The sequence below is a fragment of the Mchenga conophoros genome, linkage group LG7 (genome assembly GCF_057382185.1).
Source record: "Mchenga conophoros isolate Kocher_MC1m ecotype Shallow Benthic linkage group LG7, M_conophoros_male_GT1.1, whole genome shotgun sequence".
NCBI lineage: Eukaryota > Metazoa > Chordata > Actinopteri > Cichliformes > Cichlidae > Mchenga > Mchenga conophoros.
In genome coordinates, this window is record NC_140532.1 from 27,202,342 (window position 1) to 27,227,623 (window position 25,282).

The 25,282-nt window shown below is 38.3% G+C and overlaps 1 protein-coding gene across 2 annotated transcripts; it reads left to right on the plus strand.

Moving 5' to 3' along the window:
* Nucleotides 1–230: 230 nt before the first annotated feature.
* On the plus strand, nucleotides 231–23,390 carry LOC146570268 (aminopeptidase Ey-like). 2 transcript variants are annotated; one of them, XM_085283194.1, is made up of 21 exons: nucleotides 231–568; nucleotides 5,928–6,228; nucleotides 7,743–7,885; nucleotides 8,096–8,232; nucleotides 9,639–9,765; nucleotides 11,018–11,172; nucleotides 11,594–11,707; nucleotides 11,800–11,943; nucleotides 12,028–12,093; nucleotides 13,582–13,647; nucleotides 13,862–14,034; nucleotides 14,219–14,295; nucleotides 15,405–15,550; nucleotides 15,641–15,696; nucleotides 17,007–17,154; nucleotides 17,244–17,335; nucleotides 17,689–17,796; nucleotides 19,829–19,999; nucleotides 20,088–20,228; nucleotides 21,096–21,177; nucleotides 22,246–23,390. In XM_085283194.1, exons 1-21 carry the CDS (start codon nucleotides 274–276, stop codon nucleotides 22,402–22,404), a joined length of 2,901 nt encoding a protein of 966 aa, XP_085139320.1. In that variant the 5' UTR covers nucleotides 231–273; the 3' UTR covers nucleotides 22,405–23,390. The 2 variants fall into 2 exon arrangements, with proteins under 2 accessions (XP_085139320.1, XP_085139321.1); XM_085283195.1 differs by having other exon boundaries at nucleotides 15,417–15,550.
* The last annotated feature ends 1,892 nt before the right edge of the window (nucleotides 23,391–25,282 follow it).

Below are 25,282 nucleotides of genomic sequence, written 5' to 3' on the forward strand. Positions count from 1 at the left end.
GGTTACTTTTAAACATATAACACTGTCAAAAGTGTTAATTTAACACTCAACAGTGTTGTATTTAACACTCAGAGGTGTGCACCCATATAGACACTCTCTAGTGTTAATTTAACACTGGAGATTTTGCTGTGTTGGTATTTACAATGCTATTGTTAATGTATCACCTGTTATTGCAAATGGGAGGAGAAATGCTACCCACAGCTACATATCCAAGTTCACCTTCCACCTCTGAATTCAGTGTCTGAGTGTGGGGCTCCTGGGTAGGCAGGCAACATGGGGAAAGGTTTCTTTATTAGTAAAACTGTTGGGATTTTGGGGATCATCGCAGGTGTGGGAGCCTTAGCCACTATCATAGCTTTGTCAGTTGTTTACTCACAGGAAAAGGGGAAAAACAATAATCAAAATGAAGAACAAACAACCTCCAAACCCCCTACCACAACACCCATTCCATCCAATAAACCTTGGGACAAGTATCGGCTGCCCAAGAACCTGGTGCCAGAGACATATAATGTCACCTTATGGCCAAGACTGACTCCAGACCCAACAACTGGTCTTTACACCTTCTTAGGTAAGGCTTTATGAGTACTTTTCTCTCTTTCTCTGTAATGTTCATATAATAGACCCTCCCGGTATCAGCAAGAACTAAAGCCAGAGGGTGTTTACCAGCATTGTTCTCAGAGGTAGAAGTATGATTGTAATGCTTTTTATTAGTTTTCCAAGGTATGACTGAAAATGTATAATGTAGAACAGACAATAGAATGAATAACACTGATCACACTTGAAATGTCTTTGAAGAGTTGATGAGAGTTGTTGAATCCATTCTAAGCCCAACTAGCACTCTTTCTACGTAGCACTCATAATTCTTATTCTCATGTATATATCTCATGTATATCTCATGCACATATCATTCTTTCTTTCTACATAGCACTTTAATTCTTATTGTCTGCACTGAAGCACCGCAGCAATTTCCTAATGTTGTAAACCTCAACATCTGGCAATAAACCCATTCTGATTCTGATTCTGATTCTGAACTAACAGTTGCGCACTGTATGGAACAGAAATTAAGCAAAATATTGTTAAGCACAAATGAAGCACATTTTAATGGTAAACTGTGTTGGAAAAACAGGTTGCAGTTAAACAACAGAGACAGCAATACTTACAGTAACAGGAACATTTGAGGTGGAAAGGCTTAGAATGCTATAGTGAAATATGCATGCAGTTTTGATATAGTTAAAGCAATGGTAAGTCCAGGTGGCTTTTAATTTAAAACTTCAAAACCAAGTCAATGGAGGGGAAATTTGGCTTCTTTTAACATCAGATTTCAACTTAAGCTCAACACTTTCAGCCTGTGGTGCTCCAACAATGAATTGTCAGAAATTGTCAAAAAGAAATGTGCTGAACGTGTAACGGAGCGAAGGTGATTTTATTTCCACAGTGTCATTTTTTTAAAGGAAGGAAACCTTCCTCCAAACGGACAGAGCAGTGGAGCCGCCAAGGGAAAGCACACGATTAAAAAAACTGTATAATTAAAATATAATTTATTATATTTAAATAGTTAAAAATGCAAAATGAATTAAAACAACCTTGGCCAAGGGGTAACACAATAAAAAGCAATAAAACACAACATTAAAAGTCCAGTGGCATCCGCCACGATATAAAAGTCACAAAGAACTAAAAAAGTCCAGCGAAGTGATGTAAAAGGGAAACCCAGCGGAGTCCTCGCCTTCCTCCCCGCATTCCGCGTCCTGGTACGCTGAAGAAAGGGAGGGAGCGGCAGTCACTATTCTTTTCGGCAATTTTCATTCAATAAAAGGGGCTAAGTCGAAGACTTACCCCGGGTGGGCAGAGCTCTCAACTCCGCCCGCCGCTTCTTTAAAACTGCAAATCGGCACCAGCTGTCTCGCCGCCTCTGCTCTCCCGCAGTGCACAAGCTAGGCTCTCGTTACTACTGCCGTCCGCCTGTTCGCTCCGCGTCCCTAGTCGCTGGTGCTGTCCGTCCTCCTAATGCCCAGCTCCACCAGCCCCTTCGGCTTGCAGGCGCCGCCGCCGCCTGGCACCACTTACTCCTGGCCGTCATTCTAGCCTCTCGGTCGAACTCCTTCCTTTGGTCTGCCAGGCCCTCTTATTGGCCTCTCTGGGATCTCTCGCAGGTGTGATCAGTTTATTATCAGGTAGGGGCGGAGTCTTTCCAGGACAAGTCACCAAATAAATACCATTAAAACATGCAGTAAAACTCATAAAAATAAACCAGTGTACAATATTAAAATATTAAAAAAGGTAAAACGCAGCAAAACATGCATAGTAGACAAACTTAGGTGACTTGTCCCTTTCCACCCCGTGACATCCCCCCACACTGAAAGATTAGCAGTCCCTGCTAAAAACCCAGCTTCCAGTCATGAAGCTTTCTTGAGTCCGGTTCTGTCTTCTACCCCCAAGCAAAAATATAACAAAGTGCACCATTCAGTCCAAGGCCACAACGAGCAATCACTCTCACGTCCTCGTAGCATAGCTACCTGGAAGCCATAAGGTCCTACACTGCACCCGGCTGCTACCGTGGGGATACTTCCAGGCCTAACCTGGATCTCGTGCTTAATCCCAAGCACTGCTGCCTAGCAGCAAATCATTACCCCACCTCCCGCAAGCCTGCAGCTGACCTCCCATGACAACCTCGGTTGGACGTTCTTCATTCATTCTTGGTGTGGCCAACACTTATACTTGTGCACACTGTCCATACTCATTTGCTCAGGGGACATACGACCTAAAACACACATTATTGGGGCACTAATATACACATACATCATATATTTGCATTTCCCCTGACTAACCCAACTGCTCTGGCTCCGTATTCTGTCGACAACGCCAATTATGTAACGGAGCGAAGGTGATTTTATTTCCACAGTGTCGTTTTTTTAAAGGAAGGAAACCTTCCTCCAAACGGACAGAGCAGTGGAGCCGCCAAGGGAAAGCACACGATTAAAAAAACTGTATAATTAAAATATAATTTATTATATTTAAATAGTTAAAAATGCAAAATGAATTAAAACAACCTTGGCCAAGGGGTAACACAATAAAAAGCAATAAAACACAACATTAAAAGTCCAGTGGCATCCGCCACGATATAAAAGTCACAAAGAACTAAAAAAGTCCAGTGAAGTGATGTAAAAGGGAAACCCAGCGGAGTCCTCGCCTTCCTCCCCGCATTCCGCGTCCTGGTACGCTGAAGAAAGGGAGGGAGCGGCAGTCACTATTCTTTTCGGCAATTTTCATTCAATAAAAGGGGCTAAGTCGAAGACTTACCCCGGGTGGGCAGAGCTCTCAACTCCGCCCGCCGCTTCTTTAAAACTGCAAATCGGCACCAGCTGTCTCGCCGCCTCTGCTCTCCCGCAGTGCACAAGCTGGGCTCTCGTTACTACTGCCGTCCGCCTGTTCGCTCCGCGTCCCTAGTCGCTGGTGCTGTCCGTCCTCCTAACGCCCAGCTCCACCAGCCCCTTCGGCTTGCAGGCGCCGCCGCCGCCTGGCACCACTTACTCCTGGCCGTCATTCTAGCCTCTCGGTCGAACTCCTTCCTTTGGTCTGCCAGGCCCTCTTATTGGCCTCTCTGGGATCTCTCGCAGGTGTGATCAGTTTATTATCAGGTAGGGGCGGAGTCTTTCCAGGACAAGTCACCAAATAAATACCATTAAAACATGCAGTAAAACTCATAAAAATAAACCAGTGTACAATATTAAAATATTAAAAAAGGTAAAACGCAGCAAAACATGCATAGTAGACAAACTTAGGTGACTTGTCCCTTTCCACCCCGTGACAAACGTGAATCTAAATGTGGACTTGAATTAATCAGAAATAGTTTTTAAGCACGGTGGCATGGTCATGAGCACTGTTGCCTCACAGTAAGATGGTCCTGAGTTAAATTCCACCATCAGGCCGGGGTCTTTCTGTGTGGTGTTTGCATGTTCTCCCCGTGTTTGCGTACCCTGGCTTCCTCCCACAGACCAAAGACATGCAGGTAGTAGAGACAGGTTAACTGGAATCTTTAAATTGCCCGTAGGCAGTGTTGGGGAGTAACGGAATACATGTACCGCCGTTATGTATTTTAAATACGTAACGGCGGTACAGTTACCGTTAGAGTTACCGTTTAAAAGGGTGGTATTTAGAATACAGTTACTTTGTTGAAATGAATGGATTACATTTTTCATAAGGCTATGCCCTCTTTATTTTTGCTTTCCACGCTGGTGGAAACCCAAACAAAACGTGCATTAAGAGGCTCTAATGCCTGTGGCCCATGTCACCTCTACTTCACGTCATTACATAATGACGTGAAGAAATATTTTTTAAAATTATTCACAAAAATGATTTAATATGAAGGCAATATGCAGTGTGTTACAGGCATAGCCCTAAAGAATGTAGCATCATGGGCAGTGTAGTCCGTGCTGCAGGGAGAATGGACTGCCAAACCCGTTATGTGTCTGTGAGCGAGGGAGAGAGAAAAAGTCGGAAAGTACGTGCTGTCACTGAGCAAAAACGGGAGCTGGAAGCATGGAAATATAATAATAACCACTGCAGCCAAGAAGAGTGCCTGACGAGCCCAGTTGTAAGTAAGCTATTAAGACTCGACTGTACACCGTGTTCGTGTTTTCCTCCGAAACAATGAGTTTCGTTGGAGCAGCCTTTCAACGCCTCTCTCTGTCTCTCACTAGCAAAGTTGACACAGAAAACAAAGTAAAGCTAGTTTTCAGCTACACGGAACCCGACGTATTAGCCAGAGGTCCCTTTACTACGGTTCGGAGCCGCGGACCTGTTTTATATATGCGCGGAATAGTTTTCTACGAGATCGCTGCAAAAAGTGCAGCCTTACTTAATGTCCACCTACTGTTACTCATTCTACGCTAAGATTTAAAAATCTAGTTGGTATTGGTATGGCGAGTAACCTTTAGTAACAGTAATAAATCACACAGCAATAGTACATTCACGTTGTTGTAAAAAGCATGATAATATATTAAGTAATCCAAAGTATTCAGAATACGTTACTGTCATTGAGTAACGTAACGGAATACGTTACAAAATACATTTTGGGGCATGTAATCTGTAATATGTAGTGGAATACATTGTAAAAGTAACCTTCCCAACACTGCCTGTAGGTATGAATGCGGGAGTGAATATGAGTGCGAATGGTTGTTTGTATCCTGCGACAGACTGGTGACCTGTCCAGGGCGTACCCTGCTTCTTTTCCTAAGACAGCCCCCCAACTCTGAATAGGATAAGCAGAAGCGAATGGATAGTTTTTAAGCCACAAAACGATTTGTCTTACATTATGCTGTCCTTTAGAAACACAAAAGACAAATACAGTTTGAAGTAAAAAAAAAAACTTTTAAAAAGTATTAAAAACTAAATTAGTTTGAATTTATATGACACCAACTCAGTGCTGCTATTTTTAAATTACTCTTACATGTGTATTTGCAAAAATTAAAAACACATTAAAAGCTTGAGTTTGACCTTATAACTATCACACCTATGATATTAAAAACTGTTACTGAAAAACAGTTCTCATCTCTTATAAAAGTTTAGATCTGATCACACAAGTGAGAAAATTAAATGTAACAATAGTAAACAACAGAGAATGAAGAAAAATAAATAAAGCATCTGAAACTTAAAGTCCTTTTTAGGTGTGCAGCCAATTGTTTTTTTTCAGTGTGCTGTTTAAATATTCTATAGTGGCACGAGAGTTATGGTGTTTTTAAAGTTGGACTAAAGTGTATTAGCTAGGGGATTGCTAATAGCATTACCTGATGCAACTGAGTTTATATTTTTTGGCAACAAAATCATGGATTGGATAAACCGGTCACATATCCTAATGTGACTCCAAATAATGTGAAGGTTTCTACGTTTAAACAACTGATTAAACTGCACATTATTTCTTGGTGTTTCAGGCAGTTCCGTTGTGGACTTTGAATGTGTGGAGGACACTGACCTGATTCTTATCCATTCTAATAAATTGAATTACACCAAGTTTGAGAACCAGTTGGCAAGACTCATGTCAGTGAGTAGTGTTGAAGCCCCCGCAATCAAGTCCTCCTGGCTCCAAGGTGTCACACAGTACCTGGTCCTGGAGCTGGATGGTACACTGAAAAAGGGACACAAGTATCGCCTCTACACTGAATTCATTGGAGAACTAGCTGATGACCTTGGAGGCTTCTACAGGAGCGAATACATGGAGGATGGAGAGAAAAGGTAAGTGTATATAGTGTCAACAAACCTGGAACATATCAACATAGGTAACAATGAAAATAGCAAAAAAGAGTATGTCTTTAATAATTACATTTTTGTTTGAATCATTTAGTTAATCTCTGTCCAAACTTCAACCACATCTAGAACAACTACAAAATAGTTGTTAAAATCAACGGTTACAGTTTGACAATTATTTCAATAATGAATTGATGAATACTATCATAAATTAGCGGAAAATTCCCACAGTACATACTTTTATATCTTTTGTTTGACAAAGTGTCGGAAAATAAGAATTTTACTGTCTTACAAGCAGAGATGGGCAGTTACTGTAATCCAATTACTTTTTTCAAATAACGAGTAAAGTAAGGGATTACTATTGCAAAAATTAGATTACCGTTACTTTCCCGTAGGAACGCTGCGTTACTGCGTTACTAAAACCATGATTTTTTTTGCGAGAATGTCTCATGACAGTGACGTAAGTGCGACGTTCATGACAACAGCTGTGTGCAGATCAACAATGGATCATATATCGAGTGCGGGAGAGAGTATGAGCGTGCAGCGTTTAAAGCGTGGAAGCACTGACCTTACTTTGAGTTTAATTCCATAAAAAGTGACAAAAACATCAGCGTCCATCGTGCGTGGGAAGAAAACTTCTTTTTACAGCGAAAAAAACTCCTAAACTTCCAAGCAAGCACCGAGTGCGCTACGAGGTAATGGGAAACTCACAGAGAAACTCGCGGATTCTTCAACTGACCGCGGCACACCTGCACCAGGGTAAACCTCCGCCTACCCCACTCCTGCTTTACAGGTGAAAATAGAGCAATAGGACCGCTAGTCTTTGATTTTATTTATTTTCTGCTGTGTTTCACTTGCATCTATTTGAAAGAGTGAGTGTAAACACAAAAAATATTTTATTTTATGCGCTGGAATGTGCAGAAAATAGGTTTAAATGTTAAACTAATTTCTTCCAGTCAGTGAATGTTGCATATAATTAAACTTTTGCTTGATGCATAAAGTTAAAAGATTAAAACTAATAAAACAAGTTTTAAAAAGATACTTTTCCATTTGATTACATTTTGTATGATGGATTATGCAGAAAAAGTAGAATTGGGCTGAAGATCTATCGCTTTATTACCTATTCAGGGGTTGTAAATCGTGTTTTAAAAAGTAACTAAGTAACTAAGCAATTAATTACTTTTGAAAATAAGTAATTAGTAAAGTAATGGGATTACTTTGGGGGAGTAATCAGTAATTAGTTACTGATTACTTTTTTCAAGTAACTTGACGTGAACTTGACCAATGTCAAGTACTGCTTACAAGATAAGAAAAGTTGAGGACTTTGGTTGAAATTACTAGTTTTTATGTTGTTGTTGTTATTTTGCTTATATAGGCCAACTAGGTTTTGGGCATATAGCTATTACATCTTCTGGATTTTGGAGAACCTTCATCCAACCATTTTGTTTAAATTGTGTAGCACCTTCTTTACACACAAGGCTAATTTATCTTCTTCTTGTCAGGGTCATGGCTACCACCCAGATGCAGCCTACAGATGCTAGGAAATCTTTCCCTTGCTTTGATGAGCCAGCTATGAAAGCTTACTTCTTCATTACGCTGATCCACGACCGTGGAACTACAGCCCTGTCCAATGGCAAGGACATAGGTTAGTTTGAGAACAGAGCAGATATTTTTGTTTTAAAAATTGATGTCACTACATAGTTAAATATTGAGGATGTAACACATAGTTAAACAATAAAATATGACAACAACAATATAAAAACACTTTGTGTCTAGTCAGTAAAATGGTAAGAAGTGGAAAGCAATCAAATAAAAATGTTACCTCTTTATTTTATTTTATTTTAATTATTTTCAGAAACAACTGAAATCAACCATGATGGCCAGGATCTGCTTAAGACAGTTTTTGAGCGAACGGAGAAAATGTCGACTTACTTGCTGGCATTCATTGTCAGTGACTACGACAGTATTGGTAACAGCATTGATGGCGTTGAGGTAATTGTTGTCCCATAGTAATTTTGACATTCTTTAATCAAAGTGGTTTGATTTCCAAGAAACTTTCACACGTGGATTTCAGTAATTTTCACAGTTGCCTTTTCTTCCGATCAAGTAGAGCAAATATGTTATTAGTAAAACAGAAAACTAATTAGTAAAAGTTTCTTGTGCTCATCCAACTGAAGATACAGAAAATTTAAAGGAACAATTTAATCAAGTAAATAGCATCAAGTCAATTTAACATCTGGCCCCCAGGAGGCCCCAGAGGCTGGGCAGGCTCGGCTGAGCCCGGAGCAAGGCAGGAATGAGAACCTCTGGGGGTCAACTAAGACCTTAAACTTGGTCTCTGGCCATGATCCGGGCAGAGTTTCTGTCTCAAGGGAGCCCTGTTCAGCCAAACAACAAACAGTCCCAGAATAAACAGTCTTGAAACACACAGTCTTAGGAGTCTTGGGAGTCAGCTCACTAAAATCAGACTTTTTCCTGGCAGTATTAGCTGGCTGGGACACAAAACAATCAGGACCTGATACAGAATCCCAACAAACAAAGACATGCTCAGAAATAAAAGACTGAGATGGAAATCATCAACTAATAAATGGTAAAATGGTAAATGGCCTGTTTTTGTATAGCGCTTTACTAGTCCCTAAGGACCCCAAAGCGCTTTACACATTCAGTTATTCACACATTCACACACTGGTGATGGCAAGCTACATTGTAGCCACAGCCACCCTGGGGCGCACTGACAGAGGCGAGGCTGCCTGACATTGGCGCCACCGGGCCAGTGTCAGGTTGGTCTCTACCCGCATACATAAAATACAATTAGACAGAACAGCGATGTCCATCTTGAGGGCTGTATTCCTGAGTGGCGGGGCAACCTGGTGGCTTCCACAAACCAGTGCCCACACCTGTATATTTTTAATGGACTCATTCTAAGTTCACATAAGTGAACACATAAGACATAAGTCAGACTAATAATGCATATTTTTCAGTTCAACATTATTATTTTTTTCTTATAACTGCAAAAAAAAAATATTGACGGTACGTCTTGATGCATGCTCATGATGATGAAGGAACTGACCTCCCAGCCCTTTGTTCCTTCAGTGGGCTGGTTTCAGTCATGATGCAGATGTACTGTTTATAAGATGAAACCTGCAGTCAGCAAGTGAAGAAGTCACTTGGATGAGTCACGAAACATTTCTCCCACTGAAAACATTACGTCCAGATGAACAGAATCAACTTTTGGAGATGATTGACTGTACTTTTAAGATCATGGTGCCTAGACTGTACCCTGTACTCTTTCTATAGATTTAAACTATTTGAAATACAAGTGTATAGAATAATGTTATTTTGCAAAGTGGTGTAAAGTGTTTTTCAATTTTATTTTATTTTGTGTAATCTGGGTTTAGATCCGCATTTTCGCCCGGAGGTCCGCCATTGCAGCTGGTCAAGGACAGTATGCCCTTAACAAAACTGGACCAATCCTTAAATTCTTTGAGCAGTATTACAATGCCACGTACCCTCTACCCAAGTCTGGTAAGACCACCACACAATTAGCTAGACATCTACATGCCTGCACGTTTACTACTGCACACTTTTTAGCTTCACTGTATCATGAGTCAGCACAGCTGTCCTGATGCACCAGCATGGATTTCTCAAGTCTATGAAATCTTAATCTCATATCTATTATGTACATTTAATTTGATAAAAGTCTATATTTAATAAGTAACAATACTAACATATCAAGTACTAAGTGAATACCTGATCTGAGGCCTTGTCATGAAGTGACTTTATATTTCTTGCTTGTCATAAGTGACTAAACTCAAATCAAAGACTGTGAGGGCAAGAAAACCTATCCTATAGTGACATTAAATGACCATAAGCAAAATGCAAAATTTCATTAAAAAGATGCAAAATAACATCAAGATTTTATTTTTTGTTTGCTGTTTTTATGCAAATGGGACAACATTTGGAAGAGATTATATTTCTTCAAAAAACTACCACAAAATGACAAAGCAATTAAAAAACAGTGTACAAAAAATGCTATACTTTTTCCTTTACCAGTTGATATGATAGACTTCAGCAGCATCACAGTTTCTGTTAGTGTACAAAAAAACACACCATAAAAATGCCTTATCTTTATGGTGTCCTGATTGAAGTTCATTTTGTTCATTAATAAATGCACCTAAGTCTCTGCTCACATGTAAAGTGGGGACATGTGTCTACTCAGTGTACTGATCTAATCTTAGATCTCAGATCAGTTTTTGGTCTCATGTTTATTGGCATCATGTGTATGTTTATGGCAAAACTGTAAAATATATAGTTTTATTGCCCAAGACCTTGGCTGCAGCATCCAGTCAGCTCCATTATGTTCTTATCATACGCACATCTTTCAGTTGTGACTTTTTATGACCTGTTATGAGAAGGTCATCTTCATTATCAATTATTAACAGGTAAAATGTGATTCTTCATTGTTATATAATCTTAGCCTGTCCTATGTTGCAGGCCAAGATTTGATGTACTCGCACTTATTTTATTTGACATTTTATTATGCATATATAAACTGATATTTATGACACCTTTGAAACTTTTATTTACGTGATTATAGGTACTTTTAACTAAGTAGGATGTTAATCAATTATTTTTTTTTACCCATAGTGGATTAAATTGACACTGTTGCACTGTGACTGGGTAAAGGTTTTAAGCACTTCTGCTGTTTTAAACTGGTAACCTCTTTCACTTCAAGCAGCTAATCAGCCACATTAACATAATCTCTGTCCTAACACAGATCAGATAGCAATCCCAGACTTTAATGCAGGGGCCATGGAAAACTGGGGTCTGATCACATACCGGGAGACAGCTCTACTGTACGATGAAGCATTCTCCTCCAACTCCAACAAGGAAAAGATCGCTACGATCATTGCTCATGAACTGGCTCACATGGTGAGTTTCAAGTCCTGGAAATAAAGTTTAAGAGGATTCTTGAGATGCTGAATATAGGCAGTAATTAAGTTTTAAGTGCTTTGGAAAACATTCATGTCAACTCTCAGGGCCCCCGAAAGCAATTTCAGATATAGTTCCAAGTAACTGGTAACTGGATATATATTATATAGTTGATATTCTGGATATATAGTTTTACTTTTTACATACTTTTCTACTCTACCTGAGCACATACAGCTTGGCTGATTCACCCATTCACACCCATTCATATGTCATAGAAAAGGGTTGAAGTCCCAGAAAATAACTTCAAGATGAGACTTAAGTGAATAAAAAACTTCAAAAAACTAATTCTATTCACTTCTTTGTAAACTAGTTCAAATGCATGAGTCAATTCTCACATTTTTTTTCTGAACTGTCCCTCTAGTGGTTTGGTAATCTGGTGACACTCAGATGGTGGAATGACTTGTGGCTGAATGAAGGCTTTGCATCCTATGTTGAGTACTTGGGAGCAAATAATGCTGAACCTGAGTGGAATGTGGTAAGAATTTCATTAACACCAAATTGTTTTGAATGTAAGTATTGGTGCTCGACAAAGTTGTTAAGTATACAGTCTCATTTGTTTTATAATAGACAGACCTCATCGTGCTTGGTGACATTCATAGGGTGTTTGCTATTGATGCTCTGGCTTCTTCTCACCCTCTGTCATCTAAAGAAGAAGATATCCAGACGCCAGCACAGATTAGTGAGCTGTTTGATGCTATTTCATACAGCAAGGTAAAGCATGCATAGACTCTCAAAACCATGAAAACAAAAAGCAAAAAACAAAAAAACCTAACAGTGTGTTTTTTTCCTCATCAGGGAGCATCTGTCCTCAGGATGTTGTCAGATTTCCTCACTGAAGATGTCTTCCAGCTGGGACTGAGGGTAAGGACCACAATATAACAGAACACAGTGTGCTACTATGAAGGTGAGTCCACCAGCCAGTCATCCTTGCAGAGGTTTTTGCTGTAACAACAGGACAATATCTACATTGTTTTAAAAATGTACCAGAAGAAGACTAAAAGAACTGCACTGCCTCAGTTAAGGTCAGTGTTCATAGATCAACAAGAAGGAGTAAATAAACACCATATCAACAGTTAAACATCTTGCAGACGACCGCTGTATGCAGAAGGTGATCACCAGCTCAGTCATGCTGGTTACCACGATTGTTGCAAAAGCACAAAACTTCTCGCTCAAATAATTATTTAAACGTTCACTGCAATAGTGAAAGTCCCTTGTCCAGTTTCTGCACATAACAAGCAAGATACTAGTGATGAAAGCTTTTTACTTCCTCTGAGAGAGTATATACACTTGTTTCTTTAACCATAGTTTCCATAATTTATCTTATCTACATGAGGTTTAGTAGGTTTTTGAGTATGATTTAGGAATACTGTGTGTCCAAAATGGGTAACAACTTAATGGTATGTGGTAAGCGGTCACATGTCTGCCAAACCTCTATAAAGGTTTTGTTTTGTGCAGCCACATGTGGAGTTGTATCTGTTCAGCCCACCTACTCTCCATTTCCACCTCACAGACACTCCAACTTTCCAATCCAACTTTATTTATAGAGCACTTTATAAACAACATGGTTGACCAAAATGCTTTCCAGTAAAAAACAGTGAAAAAAGTTTAAAATCTTACATTAAACACACAAAGAAAATTAAATAACAATAGAATAAATAAACAAATAAATGGAAAAAAAAATGATAGAAATGAATCAGTAAAGTAAAGAAGATTAAAAGCGACCAAAAACGGACTAAAACTGACTACAAGCCGACTCTGGTACTACTCCTAAAATGCCTTGGAAAAAAAGGTGTGTATTTAAAAGTGATTTGAAATTTTCAAGAATTTGGGCCAGTCTAATATGGAGGGGCAACTTATGGACACTTCAGTAATAGTCCAATCCAAGCATCAGTCTTCATCTTCACCACCTCCAGCGTGTCAACTCTAGGGGGCCCTGTCCTAAATCTTATCATCGCTGGGTTTCCATTCTGCCATGATGGGTCTTCAGAGTCTAATCACCAAATACATGAATGTTTATATCTCAGTAAATCATGTTTAATTCTTCCAAGCAATCTCTCCTTATTGAAATGCTTTTATATATTCTTAAACAACCCATTCATACACCAGTTATCTTTCTCAAATTACAAATTACAATTTGTCCAATGATGAGTGAGAAATATAAATAACCTAAGAAATCATATCCTGTCATCTGTGAAAAGGATATCCCTTTCAATGAAAGAACTTGGAGGACATTGTAGCGAAATGTTGAACACTTGTACAATTTTTTGGAAACTTTTGCTAACACAGTAATCCCTCATTTATCCAAAGCAGTGTGTCTGACATATCTCTGTTTACTGTTTTTTTCTGCAGTCCTATCTGAGTGCATTTAGCTTTGGGAATGCAGTCTACACAGACCTTTGGTATCATCTGCAAAAGGCATGTTATCATCTCTCTGCTCTTTTTATTTGAATATTTAGTTTAAGATCTCTTTTTTTTTCTAGTGCTTTCGAAACATCAGAAAGGATCAGCTGTATATATATATTCACACACACACACACACACACACACACACACACACACACACACACACACACACACACACACAAACCATATTTACTTTATCTTTTTGGATTTTTTGGGACCTTCACAGGCTGCTGATTCTAGCAAGTTAGAGCTTCCTGATACTCTCGATAACATAATGAACACCTGGGTGCTGCAGATGGGCTTTCCTGTGGTTACCATTAACACTGGGACTGGAAGTGTTTCCCAGCAGCACTTCCTTCTGGATCCAGAAGCTGTAGTCACAACTCCATCCCCCTTCAAGTATTTGCATTGCCTTTTTTATCTTTTCCTCCTAATATATCAAGTGAATACCATATTCTTTATGCAGTTCTTCAATTTTTATTATTTTTAAATGGCAAAATGGTAACAGGCAGTTTTTAGTTAATGAAAAGCAAAATAAAGAAAAAGAAACTGCAGAAATAATGTTTCAAATGTTCTGCCGTAGTTATCAATGGATCATTCCAATCAAATGGATGATGACTGGAAATATGCAGAATCCACTGTGGCTAACATCCAAATCAGGTAGATAATCCATTCCCAGCTTAAGACTGCACATCATTTTCAAAATGTGGTGGTCCTCTGCAGTCCACCAATCTTTTAATCACAATCTTTCAATTATCACACAAGCATTTTCTAAGTATTTTTTCATCTTTGTGTTTTCACTGATTTATGTTCAACTTCTAACAATTTGCTTGTTGGAGTTGATTCTCCGTTAGCAGAAACCACTGAATAATTGGTTCTGTTTCTTTTTTACATGTAAATATTTACATTGACTCAAAATTTTGTATTTTTAAAACTATATTACCTTTAAATTCTTGTGGTCTCTCTATAGTACCTTAATGTCCCTGAGATAGAGCAAACAACATGATGGTGATTTTGTGTTCATAAATAAAACAGTTGCAGTCTGTTGACAGTTTAGAGAGTTAAAACTTGAACGTCATTTCAAATACACAAAGGTCACAAAAAACACAATTCAAGCTCAAACTGCTGGGTCAAAAGACCCAGCACACTGACAACAGCTGAAACTTGGCCAAAACTGAGCTATATAACTGGACAATTGTCAAAAGCACAGCACCACTCTGTACTTTAATTAAGTAGTTTGTTTTTCTTTTTACTATTACTCCCTTCATTTTAAGGTAGTCACACTCTATAATGTAGGCCTAACAAAATCAAGATTTTTTTTATTTTCCTTCTTTTTGTACTGATTCAACCTGAGGACTATTAGAATTAAAAATTAGACTAAAGTTTGTATTTCCGTTGTCTAATATTATTTGATTATTACATTATTATAGCACAAGACTTAGCTTAGCTATTCACAAAAATAGCGGGTAGAACCATCCTCCAAAAAGCTGATTTTTACTTTCTTATGTTGAGCAAATTTCAAAGCGTGTACTTTTTTTACTTTTACTTGAGTAAAGTAGTTGAATCACTACTTCAACTTTTACTGGAGTATTTTTAACACTGGTATCTGTACTTCTACTTAAGTGCAGAATAGCTGTCCTTTTGCCACCATTAGCTCTTGCAGGATCTTAAGAGAACTGTGGATCATGAATACCTGCAACCCTCAATAAACTAAGGCAACTTTTTAAGAAAAGCTTACATTTATTTTATTCTTGTGCACCAACTTTGAGTTCTATTTCTAGAAACATCTGAAGCTATGAAAGCAACACAAGATCAGTGGGTGCTAGCCAATGTCAACATGGTTGGTTACTACAGGGTCAACTATGATGATGACAACTGGGCCAAACTCTTAGATGTTCTGCAGAGTAATCATCAGGTAAGACAGAGGAGCCCAACACACAGTCATTATCAGTGATTATCAGTGATTGTAAACGTGTTTCTTGATGTTTCCTGATGTTTCTTTAAGCTCATTCCACGGATCAACAGAGCTCAGATATTGGATGATGCCTTCAATCTGGCCAGGTAAGTTTGCAAGTGTTGTCTCACATGTACATGATAACTGTTATAATTCCGAAATGTACACTGATGTGAAAAACTATTTACTTCTGTTCCAGCTTTGTCACTTCATGATCATTAAAACGTGAATCAACTGCGATACTTTGATTAAATACATTATTATTATAAGTTCAATTTTACTAGCCTGATTATTAACAGACATGTTTAAATGATATATCAATTAGACAGGTGTCAGATGTCATTTACTCTAGAAAGAGTTACAAAACCGTTTCTAAGGCTTTGGGACTCCAGTGAATCACTGGGAGAGCCATTACCCGCAAATGGAGAAGACATGAATAATTGTCTTTTCTAAAGGGAATGTTTGATATATGTGAGGGACACTTCCCTCAGTCCATCACCATGGAGACCACTGTTGCTTTTGCCTTCCACATTCTCTCAGCCCTTGCTATTTCTTGAGCTTCTCGTGTTCAGTCTTCCTAATGTTGCTGGAATAGCTACATCTATCACTACAGCCATTTCTGCTTGTCTGACACAACTATTTCTAATCAGTTAGCCATCACCAGGCTATAAATAGAGTATAACAGGTCATCTAGTAATCAAAGGGTTGGTGGTTTGATCCCTTGCCACCCTGCATGCATAATATTCTTGGGCAAGGTACTAACCTCAAGTTGCTCTCCACTGCATTCATTCGAGTATGTGAATATTAGATAGAAAGCACTTACATAGAAAAGGCATAGAAAAAGTGCTTTGTGAATTAGTTAAGTAGCTTAAAGTGCTTTGAGTGCTGATGTAGAGTATGAAACCACTTTATAAGAACCAGTCCATTTACCATTTTATTTATTTCAGCTTTTTTATACCGGGATCAATATGACCTCAGTATGGCTTAATTATTTACAATATTAAAAAATAATATTTTCTTGAAATTACTTAATTGAATACCAGAGTCAGGCTGTTATGTAATTATACTTTGGATGAAATCTGCAAGTTGATTAAACAATAAAACTTGTGCACATTCTATAACTATAATAATAATTGTAATCTATTTTTCATATGGTGACATTAAAGTGGTAACAGCGATACTATGAGAAGAATTAAGCCTTACTATTATTCTTATTCTGATATTACGAATTCTCTTGGGGTCCCCAGGGATCCCAGCCAGTTGTCCATGTATTTTAAATATGTTGGTAGGCTGTGGGCTTAAATACTTACCTATCAGATATTAATTAATAGTACTCGTGGTAATATCTTAAAATTATGACAATGGAAAACATGAACATGAAGTATCTGATAAATTTTTACGATATTCTACCTCTTAGAGCCAAGATCATTTCTACAGTGCAGGCGCTTAATACCACCAAATACCTGAGTAATGAGAGAGATTACATTCCATGGAAGGCAGCCCTTAACAACCTGGACTTTTTCTACCTCATGTTTGACCGCAGCGAAGTCTATGGCCCCATGCAGGTGAACTTCTTCCAACGACATATACATACAAAAGAAACAATACACAAATAAGTTGTCACATTTTCTGAGTTCTGTCTTTGTTGTTTCAGGATTATCTCGTGAAAAAAGTCTCCCCTCTGTTTGAATACTACAAGCAAATGACAGACAACTCGAGCAAAGTTCCTGATGGACACATGGACCAGTGAGTGAAAACACATTTTAAGTTTTCAACATAAAGCTGCCACCAGTCTAAACTGCATTCATAAATCAGATAGATAGGTTAGACTTTTTCAATAAAACATAATTTATGTTGTGATGTAATTGTAGAAGTTGTTCTTTTCTGGACCCAGGATACAGTTTTTAAATGAATTATTTAAAATGTGTAATTCTACAAATTCAGTTCAGCACACGTGATAGCTGGAACTTAGAAACTCTGCTACTCAGCTTATATGATGTTGAACTCCGAAATATCTGTATTCATTATTCTTTGCTCTCCCCAGTTTTTCCCTAAAAGTTCTTGTCAATACTTCTGTTTTCTATTTGTCTATCCTGCAGGTATAATCAGGTGAATGCAATTAGCCTGGCTTGCAGGACAGGGTTGGAGGAATGCCAAAACCTGGTCATGACATGGTTTCAAGAGTGGATGGATACTGACACCAACAGGTGTGTGTCCATGTCAATTTTGGGGCCATATATATATATATATATATATATATATATATATATATGGAGGTGATTCCAGAATACTGGCAGTTCCTCAAGTAGAGCTGCTGTTGCAATGCAAGCAACATCTGCTCTCTAGACCTTTGTGAGATAGTCATCATAATGGAGGAAGGTGGGAATGGTTGAATTTGGCACCTTAACTCATCTCTTTCCCTAACCAGGCTCATCAGAGAAACAGTTCCAGCTTCTCGCCATACTTTTAGGAGATTGAGGTGATATACCAGTGTGGCTCCTCCCTTTTCATAGTCAGTGTCAGCCACCCCATGTTTGACCACAAAGGGTCCTTGGCACTTGGCAAGTAACCTTGAGCTAAAAGAAAGGAGCAATACAAGCACTTTACCTCGAGATGAGTTTTGCCCCTCTGTTGTACAGGGACTAATGATGTTCCTGGGCCTGGAGCTCTTGTGTTACTCCCCAATGTGTATAGCTTTGCTCTCAGGTCTAGAACATAATGAATTTCATTTTTAGCTCGGCTTGGACCTTGCTCACAGTTTTCTTTAATAAGGTCAAACGCACCCACACAAGTTCCTGACAAACAGTTAGTTAAAGGGAGAAAATCTCCCACTACAAACAAAATAGGGTCTAACCAGTGATCTCAACTGGGTTCATCCTCATGAATAGAAGTCTTATTCAGCCACTCTGCCAGCCTTTCAGTCTGACGGTGGTAGAACCTGGTCTGAATAGATGTAATAGCAGTAATTGGTACAGTTCTTTTAGTGTGTGAGACATGAACAAAGTGTCAGTTGGTAAACTGATGAGATCCATCCCAATGCACTCAAATGGCACCTCCTTTAAGGTAGGCACTAGTGGGCACAAGGGCACTTTTGAAATAGCAGCTAACACTCCAGGTAGGATGCACACCATTTGAACACATCCACATCCAGGCCAATAATATCAGGCCATGATTCACTCCAGTTTTATCATATCCCATATGCTCTGCCATGGGGTTATGATGAGCCACCGGGAAAATAATTTCTTGGTGGCTTTTTGGCACCAACAACTGGGTGTGTTCCTCTTTTGTGTGAGCGTCAGCCCATCTTTAATCTTTAATCAATACAAAATGCAGATAGATAAGCGCTGCATTAGGGTGCACCATATGAAGATCACTTTTTATCACTTGGTCAAAGGCTGGGTGTAGAGTTTTTTCACGAGACTGCTCTAGTGGGAAATCTCCTGTGGAGTGAATTACTGGAGCCATTGGTGCACAGTGGCTGCAACCTGGGCCCCTGGAGAGCAGGCACAGTTTGTGGAGCTGGTGGTATAAGAGCTACCACGATCTTTGGAGAGAGAGCAGAGAAAAGCAGAGAAAAGCAGAGAAAAGCATAGACAAGCGAGCCAGCTGGTGCCAGCAGACCCAGTCTGAGGTCTCTGCAGAGATCCCCTCTATGAACATTCACCTTGAGCACATATTAAAAACATAAAGACAGGATTATGAGATGTACACTCGTACAACATAGAGTCATACATGTCATATGAGTATACTGGGATGAAATCCTTGGTCCAGCTGTAAGAGTCTACAGTGGTGCAGTGAGTCCTGGGTTCCTCCTGGTGGACAACAATTCCCGAGTACGTATGCGAGCAGTACCAGGAGGATCAAGGAATCGATACCCATGATTAGGCCTCATGTTTGCCTGACATTAATCCAATAGAGCAAGGGATGAGCTTGTTAATAATCTGAAGGAGCACACGTAGAAGCACATGAATAAGGTCATGTAGTGACTTTGGAAGTGTCCACACTTTAATCCTAAAGAAAATCTTGGGAGGGAGTTGAAGTTTCAAGTTCTGAAGCAGCAGCCAATAACATCACTTAAAATGAAACTATAAAAATTTCAGACAGTTCATTTCCTTTCCTTGTAATTAAGCACCCTTATAAATTTGGCAGGGGGATCAAATAATTATTCCCCTTTAGTTTAAAGTAATACTCTGTATAATCTATGGTGTACTGAAGTCTAACAATATGCTCTTTTTCTAGGATCCACCCTAACCTGCGCTCCACTGTGTACTGCAATGCTATTGCAGCAGGTGGCAAGAAAGAATGGGATTTTGCTTGGTCACAGTTTATTAAGAATGACAGTACTGCTATTGAATCTGATAAACTTCGCTATGCTCTGTCCTGCACCAAACAACCTTGGCTGCTCAACAGGTACATTCATTGCTTTATTAATAAATATGCCACACTATGTAACTTAAAGTTACTATCTAGCACACATATTTACTCTGTGACTGTTCAGGTATCTGGAATACACTCTGGATCCAGACATGATCCGAAAGCAGGATGCCACCGCCACCATTGTCGACATTGCCAGTAATGTGGTTGGTCAGTCTCTGGCATGGGACTTTGTCAGGGCTCGATGGTCATACATCTTCAGTCAGTGAGTACAACATAACTCTAAAAAGGCACCCGAGTTTCATTTTAGGAAGGATAGTTTTTAATATGAAAAAAGAATTACAGTTTATCTTCAAAGTGACAATTTAAAAAAGGTTGCAACACATATATGAAGTGTTGTGTGTCATATCTATATGAACCAAAGAACACTTACAGCATAATCATAACATAATCTTTACATGATTGGACCCATAACTGATGCAACCATCAGTTGTGGATGCACTGTGGTTAGTGCACAGTGTTATGCTGGTGTGGGACTGATGATGGTTTTGTTTTCCATGTGATTCCAAGTTTTGGATTTAAAGCAGAGCCTGAACTGACTAGGAGACATTAGGAGAAACATCACCAGATATTTTATTAAAGTTGCTTAAAATGCCAAAGGGAAAGCAAATAATTTATTTCTCTCATAAGCAAAAAAGGAGTAACATGTCTCATACTTCAGTTTGTAGGGCTTCATAAGAGCCATTACTCTAAGCAAGATTATTATAAATCATTTCAGATAAATAGATTTCATCCCGCAAAATCATTAGTACGGTTTTCTTAAATTTCTTTTCTTTTCTTTCTTCTCTTCTTTTTTTTTCTCATAAATGGCTTGTATATGTTACAGTTTGGATAGAACTGCACTCTTAAATGATCAGAGTATTTAAAAAATATAATCTATTGTATACTCATTAAATATACAGTATATATACATTTGTAATGAATTATATGTAATTTATGAAAGCATGTAGAAATTCAGTAATTTCACAGATGATAATCACGTTCTCAATGAAAGAGAAGACCGTTCTTAAGTGACTTGGACTTTAATTTCTGCTAACTGATGTTTGCCTTCAACTGTGCTTCCCTCTCACAGGTATGGTGGTGGCTCATTCTCATTCTCCAACCTCATAAACGGCGTCACCAAACGTTTCTCCACTGAATTTGAGCTTCAGCAGGTTAGATATTTCTTTGAAATGACTTTACCACAATGTGGTTTCCCTTTTGTTCATTTTGTTATACTACTTTTAAATGTAGATACTTTAAGCGTTATCAAATCTCAAGTCATCCTCTGGTCTCAAAATCTCAAATTTCAAGTATTGATTTCAAGCCTTCCCGACTTTACAAGATGTTAATTTAATCTGAACTGACTTGAACTAATAAGTTTGACAGGACAGGCATTTTACTGCTGTGTGATAGTGTTCTCATTACCAGTATTTGCACACCTCTGTTGCTTGTGAAGCTCGCACACAAGAATTTCATTCACATGTACTGTACCTGCACATGTGATGTGACAATAAAAGTGATTTGATTTGATTTGAAACCTAAAGACAGTGGTTTGGTTCTCATGGCCCTCCATAGCATCAAAGCACAGTGGCCTCCCATTGCTCCAGTATTCATAAGCACAATCACTTTCCCATCTTCTGAAAACACTTTTAACATAAACAGCATTAACATATACCTCTCATCATATCCTATTTGGATTTATTTAAATATTGACTGAAATCAGTTATGTTAAGCCCTAACTATTGGTAATCTTCAATCATAATCATAAACATAATCAAACAAGAAACCAAGAAATATGAATAAAAACAGATAAACAAGTAATAGGAAATCAGTACACAAAACCCTGAATATGATTTATCTCAAATGTCCAAAGAGAGAATCAGAAGTCCAGAACAAAACTCAAAAATACTTGGCCTGAGACTCAGGACTATGACAACTTTAACATCAACATGCAAGCAGTGCAGTCTTGTGCCATAACCAAGCTGCAATATTTGGTCAGTTTATAAAAAGTTGCAGTGACTGTGTGCAAGAAGAACATTCATCCAATAACAATAACAAAAGGTTTGAGTGTTTGTAGCATTTTATGAATGACAAACAACATGTCTCATTATTAAAATGTTGAAAAAAACATAATTGTAATATAACAAAAGAGATGAGTGATATGAACAAAGCCATGTATTTTCAGTATATGTATTTCTTTAAAACTACTCCCCTGATTTACATTGTGTCTGTTGCATCAGCTGAAGCAGTTCAAGGCTGACAATTCCGATGTTGGTTTTGGCTCTGGGACCTTAGCACTGGATCAATCCATTGAGAGAACCATCGCTAACATTAAATGGGTTGAAGAGAACAAGGAGAATGTTCTGGACTGGTTCAAAACTGAAGCTAATGCCCAATGAAGAAGCTGTTTTTACTTTTTCATCACTCATTTAAAAATGAAAACAGAGGTTCGATCGACCTGAAAATGTTTATATTACATAATCACATGTGGAACAAAATCAGTTTACCGAACTTTTGCTAAACCTCGCTTTGATAAAAGTTGAACTAGAAAAAATAGATACTTTAAATATTATGATAAATTAAATTGATACATTAAGTACTTAAAAGGTACTTACATCAGTTATCTTTGAGGTTTTATACTTTCTAGAATCATTATTTTACAGTGTCACAAAAGCCTTAAGTTTGTGTCAGCGTCTACTGTTTCTGTTTTTTATATATTTAATACCAGGATTCTCCAAACCTTTATTCTTTTCTTTTTCTTCTTACTTTGGGATGTAAAACTTTCAAGAATATATGTTTAAAAATGTTTAAATGTTTAAAAATTATAAGCCTATCTGTTTTGTTCTTCATATAAATAATTTCCCCCAGGGATCAATAAAGTATTCTGATTCTGATTCTGATTCTGATATTTATTTGAACAGTCTCAAACACAAATTTGACAAAAGAAAGCTTAAGTTACTTCTAATTTTGCAGATTTTTAAAATAGAAAAATGTATATGAAGTGCATTTAATTGTTAAACCTTTTATGTTACAATTTGGAATGGATTACGACTTTTGAGTCCAGAAATGTTTTCACTGCTTTAAGAAAAAGTTTTAGACTCTTGCGTATGAAAACCAAGTCTGTATCTTCTTAAAAATAATTTTTATACATGAGTAGAGAGGAAAAAACTGTAAAGATGTCAGATTTTCATAGAGTAGACTACTGAAAATGTGATCATTTTTCCTCTTAATGGTGAATATATGTAGTGTAACTTTACTGGACTATATAGCGTGTTCTCAGATTGTATCTTTCTTTCTTTGTCTTTTTTCTGATTCATAAAGTTTCATAAGTGTCATTTTGCATTTCTCCACTTCAGCAATTTTCAAATAAATCTTTCACCTTTGATTTTTCTGTCTGAACACTTTTATTTCTGTTCATTAGGGAAAATCAGTAACGTTTGATTAAAGTTTTTTTTTTTTAAGTCTAAAAACAATAGTGGTTTTATTCACTGGTTACACACACACACACACACACACACACACACACACCTTTTTTTACATTCTGTCAATGCTTCACTGTGTTGTGTTCGTATTGTTCTGTTCTGTCTGGTGTTGCATTGGTTTTTGCAATTTTTTCACAGTTGCACTATGTAATCCTGTGTTGATCTTCTTTTATATGTAGCACCATGGTCTTGGAGGAACGCTGTCTCGTTTCACTGTGTACTGCACATGTGTCAAAGTCAAGGCCACATCCGGCCCGGCGTACATTTATATCCGGCCAGAGAGATCATTTTATGTAGATTTATTATTATTGTTATGCATGGCCCGGCGATATGAGGTGCTAATAACACACAAACTACAGATCCCATAATGCAGCGCTGCAGCCTCCTTGCCGAACGCTCGGCTACCTGGGAACATTCCCCCCTCAATCAAGTCAAACTTCTGTTAGCTAGCTGCTCACAATGGCGAAGAGAAAAGTTGATTCTGAAAACAGAGCCTTTCTGCACCGGCGGCGGGAGACTGAATATATGTTTACAAACATTGCTGGTAAACCCGCATCTTATTTGTGGAGCTAATGTGGCTGTAACTAAGGGATTTAATTTAAGGCGGCACTTCAAGACAAAACGTCAGGATAAGCTGAAAAACCGAAATGCAGAGCAGAAACTACAGAAGGTAGAAGAGCTAAAGAAGAATCTGACATTTCAGCAGATGGTTTTCACCAGAGCAAAATCACAAAGTGAAGCTGTTGTGAACAGTGGCGGTCCTAGCCAGTTTGGCGCCCTGGGCGAACACTCCCTCTGCCCCCCCCCCCCTCCTCCCCACACACGCATACACACAAAACATATTAAGGATTGTACATTAACATAAAATTGTTGTACACACACATATGAAGAGAGAGAGAGTATGCATAGTATGCAAACGGCTACCAAACAGCCATCATAATTCGTCATACAATGAGAACAGTACGAAACAACAACTGACAATGACTAATTATTAATATTAAAATCTGTAACATAATGTACTGTTTGGAGTTTAGTCTGTTACTGTTGCTATTTTTACCATTTCTTCTGTAACTCACATAATTTCCTTAGGGATTAATAAAGTATTCTGATTCTGATTGTTTCAGGATGACCTGCCAGTATCCAATGACACATCTGCTTACCTGCATCTTTTGCTCATTTCTCCTCCTCTTCTTTTCTCTTTTTCTAAACTGAGGCTTTGAACTTTTCTTGTCCGTCTTCCATTGGTTTTAATTTTGCACTCCAGTATGAACACCCATCTCAACCCAAGGATCACCACAACATGATCTAACACACCTACACCTTAGTTCACAGATTCACTTTGTCTAGGGTGCATTTCTGAGATTTCACACAACCCAGGATTCAAATCATGAATACATAATGGATTTGGATTTACAACATTATAAATGAAATGTGCTCTATTTGGAAGCAGCAAGCCCCCCTTCGATGGCTTGTGTGTGAGACTTTAAATCATCAAACTGTAAATTTTAAATTGTTATTGATCCCTTTACCCCTGGTCCTAAAGTGTATATTTATTTTCTTACTCTTCTTACATATATTTTTTGTTTGCTTGCACTGCTGTAACTGGAGCCTTGTCGTCCGTCTCTCTATATCAGGGGTCCCCAATCCCAGTCCACGAGGGCCGGTGTCCCTGCAGGTTTTAGATCTCACCCTGGGTCAACACACCTGAATCACATGATTAGTTCATTACCAGGCCTCTGGAGAACTGAAGACACGTTGAGAAGGTAATTTATCCATTTAAATCAGCTGTGATGGA